Source organism: Cicer arietinum, chromosome 5 (assembly GCF_000331145.2).
Source record: "Cicer arietinum cultivar CDC Frontier isolate Library 1 chromosome 5, Cicar.CDCFrontier_v2.0, whole genome shotgun sequence".
In the NCBI taxonomy this organism is placed as follows: Eukaryota; Viridiplantae; Streptophyta; class Magnoliopsida; order Fabales; family Fabaceae; genus Cicer; species Cicer arietinum.
The window spans coordinates 5,506,392-5,516,129 of NC_021164.2; the positions used below are offsets into that span (position 1 = coordinate 5,506,392).

Here is a 9,738-nt window from a genome sequence, read left to right on the forward strand (position 1 = left end):
ATACTAATATGGCAGAATAGCAAATTAAGTCACTTATATAATTTGAATGGTTTATATCCTAGTTATAACATCTCACAGTTTGCTACTAATGTCACTTATATAATGTAAATTAAGTGCCAATTCGATTGGAATTACTGAGGCCTTTTACAGCGCTTTTTATAAAAAGCGCTGTAAAAGACCCTTTTGAAAATAAATAAAAGACATTTTATAGCGCTTATTTGAAAAAGCGCTGTAAAAAGCTTTATTAATAATAATTATCAGACACCTAACATGACTATCTCTAACAGGATTTTCTTCAAACACCTTGTACGCATCATTGGAATCCCCAAAAACACATTGTTAACAAAAGCATCAGACTCAAACCCATTTTTCGCAACATGGCAATGAACCTGAATACCAAGTTTCGATTTAAGAAGGAAAGGGAATGTAAATAGATAAAAAGGGTGTTGAGGTAGAGATTGAATTGTGAAAGAGTAAGCTTTGATGTTTGTGAAGAAGATGCATAAAAGAAGAAGAGTTTGGTGAAGAGGAAGGGATTTTGGTGGTGACCAGTTACTACTCTGTGGGTTTTGCATGTTGAGCTTGTTTAAAAAATAACATAACAAAACACAAAAACAATAAGGCCTTTTACAGCGCTTGTTTAATAAAGCGCTGTAAAAGACTTTAAAAAAAACCTTCATACAACATAATAAAACAAGGAGGTCTATTACAGCGCTTTTGCAAATAAGCGCTGTAAAATACTGTTTTAAAAATAAAATAAAGAGACCTTTTACAGCGCTGTAAACGGGTTTTATATATAACATAATAAAACAATGAGGTCTATTACAACGTTTTTGCAAATAAGCGCTGTAAAATACTGTTTTAAAAATAAAATAAAGAGACCTTTTACAGCGCTTATTTGAACAAGCGCTGTAAACGGGTTTTATATATAACATAATAAAACAAGGAGGTCTTTTACAGCGCTTATAGGGAAAAGCGTTGTAAAAGAGCCTTTTAAAAAAGGCTAAATTACATTTGTGGTCCTTTAACTTAATCTCAGGTAACGTTTTAGTCCTTTATCTTTTTTTTTTCCCAACTTGGTCCTTTATTTTAATTTTAAGTGACAATTTGATTTTTTATGATTTAAAATTTCAACAATGTTATCCTTTTCTATACAAAAACTCAAAAAAAAAAATTCAATCAAAACTCATAAAATTAATTATATTCTTCAATATAATACAAATTTCATCAAATTCGTAACGAAAATCTTCAAATAAACTCATATTTTCATACTTTATTTGATATTGTTAGGAACAAAGGACTAAATCGGGAAGAAAAAAAAGATCAAGGACTAAAACGTTACCTGAGATTAAATTAAAGGACCACAAATGTAATTTAGCCTTTAAAAAATTAAATAAGGACACCTTTTACAGCGCTTTTCAAACAAGCGTTCTAAAAGGCCTAAGCCTTTTAGAGCGCTTTTTAAACAAGCGCTGTAAAAGGGTTATAAAAAAGCGCTTTTTATAACAGTAACCGCTTCATCGTTCTTCTCTTCTTTTGCAAACCCTATCATCCCGTCCATTACGAACCTTATTTCCACGATCATCTCCTTCATTTCGAACCTTATTTCCATCCAAGATCATCTCTCCCATTTCACACAATATATTTTCATTGAAATACGTAACCCTCATTACGTATTTCTTCAAACCGTATTTCTGTGAACCATATTTCTGTGAACTTTCTGCAAACCCTCTTTTCTTTGCATTTCGTCTTTCTTCGAACCATCATTATTCAGGTATTGATGTTATTAAATTTTTGTAATCATTAGAATGCATGTTGAGCTTTTTTAAGATATACTGATACATGTTGAGTTTGTTTATAATAATGCATGATCCATGTTGAGCTTGTTGATGTTATACTAAAGTGCATGTTGAACTTGTTGTAGTTAAATGGATACAAACAAAGATTTAGAAGTTCAAAATGAAGAAGTTGGCACCTCTAAGACTTACGAAAAAGAAGTCAAACGTGGTGCAACTATCATGCAAAGGGTGATTAAAGCACGGAGCAGTGGCATTAAATTTGAGGTATACTATATATACTCTGTTTGCTGTGTGTTTTTTTATCTTTTTTTAGGGTTTAGGGCATGTACTTACTATATGAGTTTATTAGGTTGGCTGGAATGAGAGTGGTCAGCCAGTTGACCCCAATAGCTCTATGTTTGTAACATATATTGGGGCTGTTGTTCATCAAAATGTCCCAATTACAATTGACAATTGGAGAGATAAGGCGTTGAAGGATGCCAAAGATATTATATGGAATGACATTCAAATAAATTTTTTGATCCACTCTTTTGCCATTTATAAATTTTTTTTTTTCTGTAAAATACTTTACTTATAATTGTTTTCATTGCACACGACTTTTGTTCTTGATGAGGGACGAAAGTCTTATATTTTGAGAGTTGCTGGAAAGATCCATCGTGGATTTAGATCCCATCTCTCAAATTTCTATCTAAAAGATAGAGAAGGAAACACAAGTGTTGAACCTCCAAAAATATATCAACATTATATATCAAAGGATGAATGGAGTGCATTTGTTTCCAAACGTTCTGACCCGGCGTTTGTCGTAAGTGATTAATTTATTAGCATTTGTGTTTTATTATTCATATTCGTAGCGTATTTTAAATTTTTACACAATTGCTATTTTTTTTTTATATAGAATATTAGTAAGGCAAATCGCGAACGGGCAAGCAACCCAAAACACCCATACAAGAAATCACGTATGGGATATGCACGCCTTGAACAACAAATTGTAAGTAATTAAACATCACTTTTATATAATGAAGTAATTTGTATTATAAACTATAGTGTGTAACTAATTTGTATTATTTTGTTTATGATTTTAACGAATAGAGAAAAGACACCCAAGCCGATCAACCCTTGGGTCGTCATATCTTATGGAAGGAAGCGCGTGTTAACAAAGATGGAGTGGTTGATAATGAAAATGTCAAGAAAGTTGTAGAACTTTGTGTAAGTATATTATCACTTTAATATTTTTTAATATTGTATTTTAAAAATGCTATTGAACTTATCTTTTTAATGTTACATGTATTTTAGGAAACTATTGAACAAAGTTCTGAAACTCAAGAGGGCAACAAGGATACGTGCAGGGACATTCTTGGGAAAGTGTTTAATGTCCCTGAGTATTCCGGTCGAGTTAGGGGGAAAGGATTTGGCGTAACTCCCAAAAGCTTTTTTCCTCAAGAGAAGCGCCAAAAACCTTCCAACGAGGAAGTATTAGAGAAGCTCAGAATCCTATCAGAACAAGTGGCACTCTTGGTGAATCCGAATAAAGACAAGCAACTTTCGGATCAGCTCCAACCTGAAATACAAATGGAGATGAAACCGCGAGTTGCAACGTCGGTTTGAAAAGTATTCCCGAGGTAATTAATTAATTACTTACTTGCTTATGTAATTACTTATGTATTAAACAAACTTATATATTAACCGTACTTATGTTTTAACTATTGATTTAGGGTGTCACTACATGTGTCCTATACTTGTCATCGCCTACTCAATGCAAAAGCGCTGTAAAATGCAGACCCATAATTTCTTATAATGGGTGTGCATTTTACAGCGCTTTTGTTAAAAAGCGCTGTAAAATACAGACCCATAACTCATATAATGGGGTGCATGTTACAGCGCTTTGTTGCAAAAGCGCTGTAAAATGTGCATAACAAGCGCGCGTTATATTTACATGTTTTATAGCGCTTTTTTAAAAGCGCTGTTGTATCATTTACAGCGCTCGATTCCACAGCACCTTTTTTTTTGAAAAAGCGCTGTAAATGGATTAAAAAAAGCGTTGTAAAATGCAGTTTTTCGCGTAGTGTGTTCTGCGTTTCTGTAGAACTGAAATGGAGAATGTTCTGCGTTTCTACAAAACTGAAACGAAGAATGTTATTTGTCAATCATAGGCATTCTTGTTTCATCAAACACTACATCTCTTGATATGATGTACTTGGGCACACCTTGGTCAATTCTCCACAACTTGTAATCTTTTACTCCTTTAGGATATCCAATGAAAACACATTTGATTGCTCTAGGATCCAACTTATCTTGCCTTATGTGAGTAAATGCTAAAGAACCAAATACCTTCATATTTGAGTAGTCAGCTGGTTTGCCATTTCACATCTCAATTGGTGTCTTAAATCCAATAGCTGATGAAAGACATCTATTTACCAAATAAATTGTTGTAACTGCAACTTCTCCCCATAATCTTTTAGGCAACCCTACACTCAAAATCATACATCTGACCCTTTCCAAGATTGTTCTGTTCATCCTTTTAGCAATTCCATTTTGTTGAGGGGTGCCTACAACTGTTCTATGTCTTTGAATACCTAAGTCCCTGCAATACTTATTAAACTGCTGTAAAAGATACTCCAGGCCATTGTCAGTTCTTAAACATTTCAGCTTAGTTTCCTTTTGAGTTCCAATTTGCATATGTCATTCTTTAAATTTCATAAAAGTGTCACTTTTATTTTTAATAACATAGATCCATTCTTTCCTAGAATAATCATCAATTATGGTTAAGAAGTAAGAACAACCAGCATGAGTTTTTTCCTTGAAGGACCCCACAAATCAGAATGAGCATATTCAAAAGGTCTAGAGGTGTTGTGTTGGCCAGCACCAAAGTTGTCCCTATTAGACTTTCCTAGAATACAATGATTACAAAATTCCAATTTTTCAAATTAAGCCTCTTTCACTTACATGTCCTAACCTCATGTGCCATATTCTAGAAGATGAATGGAAATTAGAGTTAGCAACTGAAGCTTGTGCAATTATAGTAGAACCTTCTAAAATATACAATCCATTTCTTTTAATGCCGGTAACATTGATATCGTCTTTATTAATAATAGTCATGATACCGTTCTTTATGTTTGTGGAATATCCTAAAATGTCAAACATACCAACATAAATTAAATTTCTTTTTAATTAAGGTATGTACCTTACATCATTGAGCAGTAACTCCTTGCCATTGAACATTATGAATCTGATTGTTCCTTTGCCTTAGACTTTACATGTTTTGTTGTTGCCAAGCAGAACGACTCCACCATCACGAAGATCTATTAACTCAAAATAATCCTTTCTTGGACACATGTGGAAAGTACAACCTAAGTCTAATACCTAGTTCTTTTCACTTTCATAATTTGAAATCATCAACGCCTCTGCAGACTCATAACCAACATCAACAAGTGCAGCATTTCCTGAATCTTGAGAGTTTCTTGGTTCATTTCTTTCAGGGAAATCTTTCTTGAAATATCCTTCTTGTGACAATCAAAACATCTATACTTCCCTTCAGATTTTGACTTTGAATTGGACGTTTGTTTATTTATATTTGATCATTTATTATATGTTCTTCCTCTAGTTACATTCAGACTTTCAGCATGATTATCATTCTCGAACTCAATTATTTTATAGGATTCCTTTGTCTGATGGAGGCATGCACTTCTTCAAGAGTAATTGTTTGTTCTCTTCCAAACATTATCGCATCCTTGAAATGTTCATATGAACTTCACAAGGCTCTAAGCAAGATCATATATTTGTCTTCATCATCTAGCTTGATTTCTAAATTCTCCAAATCATCAAGGATCTTGTTAAAATCAGCAAGTTGAAATGTGTCAGGTTTCTCTTCATCCATTTTAAAAGATAACAATTGTTGTTTCAAGAAGAGCCTATTTGAAACTGATTTAGTCATGTAGAGAGACTCAAGTTTAAGCCATAAGGCTGCTGCTGTTGGTTCCCTTGCAACCACCCTCAAAGCTTGTCTCCAAGACACAAGATGATTGTGATATTTTCTTTTTCAATAAGTTCTTCCTTTTCTTGTGCATTCATTGTTGTAGGAAGACCCGATTCACCCTCCAACGCATTCACCAAGCCTTGTTGTACCAGAACATCATGCATCTTTATCTTCCATAGACAAAAATCATTTGATCCATTAAATTTTTCAATGTCGAATTTTGTGGTTCCAACCATTCTTGTTCCCTTTTTCCCACAAACGGCGCCAATTGTTTAAACAATATTGGGATCTGCAACAAAGATTAACCAACAAAGCCGAAAACAAACAATTGCAGAGAAAAACATAAACGGAGAACGTTCTGGACAGAACTAAAAAACCAGAAAACCAGAAAAACCATAATGTTCTTGGTTTTCTGCAGTTTGATTAAATAGTTTTCTCAATCAAATGTAAACGAAAATAAAGAAAGATAAGGGAAGAATAACACCAAAAATTTACGTGTTCGGTCTCAATTGATGAGACCTACGTCACGGGCAAGCAAGCAAGATTAATCGACTATTAATGATTGAACTTTACAAGATTAAAGCCTTCTCAAGATTAATCTCCTAGTATCTATCATTGTTTATGAACCACCAATACTAAGGTCAGAATATCGATAACTTGAAGGATGTATTCCGGTATACTGGACAATGAAGATTGAGCCAAAGTTATTCTTCCTACAAAAGAGAGACAAAGAGTTGGACTTCCAAGTGGAAATCTTTTTCCTCGGGAGATCCAAATTAAAATTAAAATTATCCTTGTTCACTCTTTTTAGAAGGAGCGACACCCCTAAATACATACCCTTTTGTGCAAAAACTATTTTAGCTATAATCATCTGGTCGATATTTTGACGACAACAAAAACAAACATATAAAGAACAACTAGCCCCTAACTATATTAACGAAGTGTGCAAATTAAGTTAGAAAACACATATTTATATTGATGACTATCTATTTTAAGGTAACATAAATTACAATTGAGTTAGAGATAATAATCTAAGTGTTTCTAACCACAAAGAGTATTATCACATAATAAACAAGTAACAATGTTTATCAACAGAGCAAGTCATAATATAGCAATAAGAAGTATTGTGAAATACGGTCTGAGTCAAAGCATTAAAAGAAAAAGGAATACAAGTCATTTTCTAGAACAAGCTAGATCCTCTAATGAATAAAGAAAATATAATCTTCTAAACAAAATTCACATTGACTGTGAAGAAACTACTACAATTGTATCTGAGTCTGATGAACACACTCTCAAACGTGGCTCCATTGAATCTGTTAATACAAGCAACGATCTAGATGTTCTGCCTCTGTTAAGTATGTCAAACAAAATGATTGTTTGTCTTTCATAATTATGTCAAACAAAGTAATCATTTGTCTCTGATAATTGTGACAAGCATTGCATCGTATGACTCTGATAGAAAGCCAACACTCTTATAAAAAGACAATACTCAAGATAGTCAATGATTTGATGGAAGTAATCACTCTGAAATGACAAGCTCTGAAAAAGTCAACGCTCTAAAGAAGAAAATTTGTTTATACTCTAGTCAACATCTTGAATATGTTAATTGTTTGAAAGTCTTTGTGACATTCTCTAATAGTTACATCATTTGAGATATGCCCTCTTAAATTAAGATGAGCAGAATCAATCATGAAGATATATATGGATACATCTTAAAGTCTAATTTTCCTTAAATGGTGATTGAAGATCTTCAACGGTAACATTCTCAATAGACCTTCTTCCCTCTATTTAAGAAGAATTCGTTTTGTCAATCAAGTGTGTGAGAGAGAGTGAAAAAAGGCAATGTATCAAAGAAATAATTGTGAAAATGCTAAGCACACATCAGAAGAAAAGTATGAATGAAAAATCCTTTTAGTATAGAGTTATTTAGAATTGATGTAAATCATTCAAAGTATTTTCATACACTTGAGTTGATATAGGACTTCATATGTAACTTCCTCTGAATAAGAGTTAAAATTCTAGAAACAGACTTTGTGTCCATTCAGACATAAACTAGAACTAACGTAAATTAGCCCGATAGTGACAACAATTATCTCACCCGTAAGAGGTACTTGAAAAAGTACAACAACACTTATGAACCCCCAAGGGAAGCTGTCACAATTTTGCAGAAGGGTTCTAACGGTGATAGCCTGGAAATGCTAGAGAAGAATACTCAAAGCATGAAGAGATAGAGTAAACAATACTTGTATGCTGTTATTAAAATAATGGATTAAGTCGTTAATTTAATGAGGCAAAATCTCTATATAAGGGGAGAACTTGATGTAGCAATAGTCTCTTATGAAATAGTATAAAAATATTTTTGTTCCCTCTATCTCTCTATTTCTCTTAGTTATGTTCTTTATGATTCAGCATTTTTGTCTCTAAATCTATTTTAATCGTTTATTGAATGATTTCAAAAAGAACAACTTTTTTGGTTAAGCTTTTGAAGTATCTTTCATAAATGACAAAACACAATTGAAACCTCATTTCTTGTGTTTTCCAACACCTTTAATTGGTATTAGAGCTTGGTCTCTTGATTGAGAATTATACGGTGCAAGAGTAAAGATCCCTTACTGCTGGAAATACAAGTGTAATGGTCTGAATTGTTGTATGTTTTTGGATCAATCTTGTTTTCTTTTTAAAAAAATTTCTTTCAAAACCTAGATTTACATAAACTTATACATTAATATTGTATTTGTTATTTGAAAAATAGATAAAACGCTTTCACAAAACATCTATATGTATGAAGCGTAAGTTATAATATTGTCTATGTTAATTTCTAGACCTAAACAACCGAGGAATAGTATTCACATATACTTGACTCCTTTAACTAAAGATTTAAAGAATATGGGGGAGACAAGTTTTGAAGTTTATGATGGGCATGAAAAATAATGTTTTAATTTGAGGGCTATGTTGTTCAACACAATTAATGATTTTCCAGAATATTGTAATTTATCATGTATATCATTAAAGGTTCATGTCCTCTACAAATTGGATGCGGTTGAAATATTCTAAGAAAAATGTCTTCAGTGGACATCGTAGATTTTTTCCTTGTAGTCATCGTTATCGTGGATGGAGAACTGTATTTTATTGAAATTCAGAGGAAGGTAGAACTCCATTAGCACTAGCTATAATATTTGAAGAGGTACAAGGTTAGACCAATAAATTCAAAAAGTCTTTTGCAACAGAGCTTTTCAAAACTGTGTGGAAGAAAAAGTCAATTTTCTCCTAATTATCATATTGGAAGTCGTTGTATTTAAGACATTTCCTCGATTTAATGAATATTTAAAAAATGCATTTGATAGTATTATTGGTATGTTACTCAATGTTTTAGGAAAGTCTAAAGATGACATCAATGCAAGATTGAATTTGGTCAATATAGGAATACAAAATCAACTGGGTCCCGTAAAAAAAAAGAAAATCGTACATATCTACTCCAACAACTCATTTTATCTAGAAAAGAGAAGGTTGTTTTATTTAAATTTCTTTATAAAGTTAAAGTTCCAAAAGGATACTCTTTAAACATTAGAAATATAGTTTCTATGAAAGACCTCTAGTTAAAAGGTTTGAAGACTCGTGATTGTCATATGTTTTAATAGTTATGATGATTTTTTATATTTAAACCACCTATATATGTAATTCAAGTCTAACTTGTTTATGTGTGTTCAAATATTATATTGCGCACAATATTTTGAAAACTCCAAGTCAAGTTACTCTCCAAGTGACCTAACTGAAATCAAAGGAGGAATGATGTCAATATGTGTTGGAACTAAGAACTATCTAATTTGTTATTAAGTGAGTTTCACAATGTAATATATTATTTTATATTTTTTTGTGTGACATGAGATGGTCTATGTATATTTTCATATATTGCTACATATAGAATAAAAGCACCCGTTCACTCAATGTTCTTTGTGAGGATTGAAG

At 32.4% G+C, this 9,738-nt stretch overlaps 1 protein-coding gene across 1 annotated transcript; it reads left to right on the forward strand.

The window, feature by feature from the left end:
• The first annotated feature begins 2,685 nt into the window (after positions 1–2,685).
• On the forward strand, positions 2,686–8,003 carry LOC140920343 (uncharacterized). The gene is made up of 4 exons (XM_073368599.1): positions 2,686–2,787; positions 2,889–3,005; positions 3,093–3,269; positions 7,845–8,003. The coding sequence occupies exons 1-4, from the start codon at positions 2,758–2,760 to the stop codon at positions 8,001–8,003; spliced, it is 483 nt and encodes a 160-aa protein (XP_073224700.1). The 5' UTR covers positions 2,686–2,757.
• Positions 8,004–9,738: the final 1,735 nt, after the last annotated feature.

Excerpts from the sequence above, each read along its gene's own strand:
- LOC140920343 (XM_073368599.1), top strand. The coding sequence starts at position 2,758 with ATGGGATATGCACGCCTTGAACAACAAATT. Across the intron at positions 2,788-2,888 it reads CACGCCTTGAACAACAAATT|AGAAAAGACACCCAAGCCGA; the intron begins GTAAGTAATTAA and ends TTTAACGAATAG. Across the intron at positions 3,270-7,844 it reads AAAAACCTTCCAACGAGGAA|CCCGATAGTGACAACAATTA; the intron begins GTATTAGAGAAG and ends AACGTAAATTAG.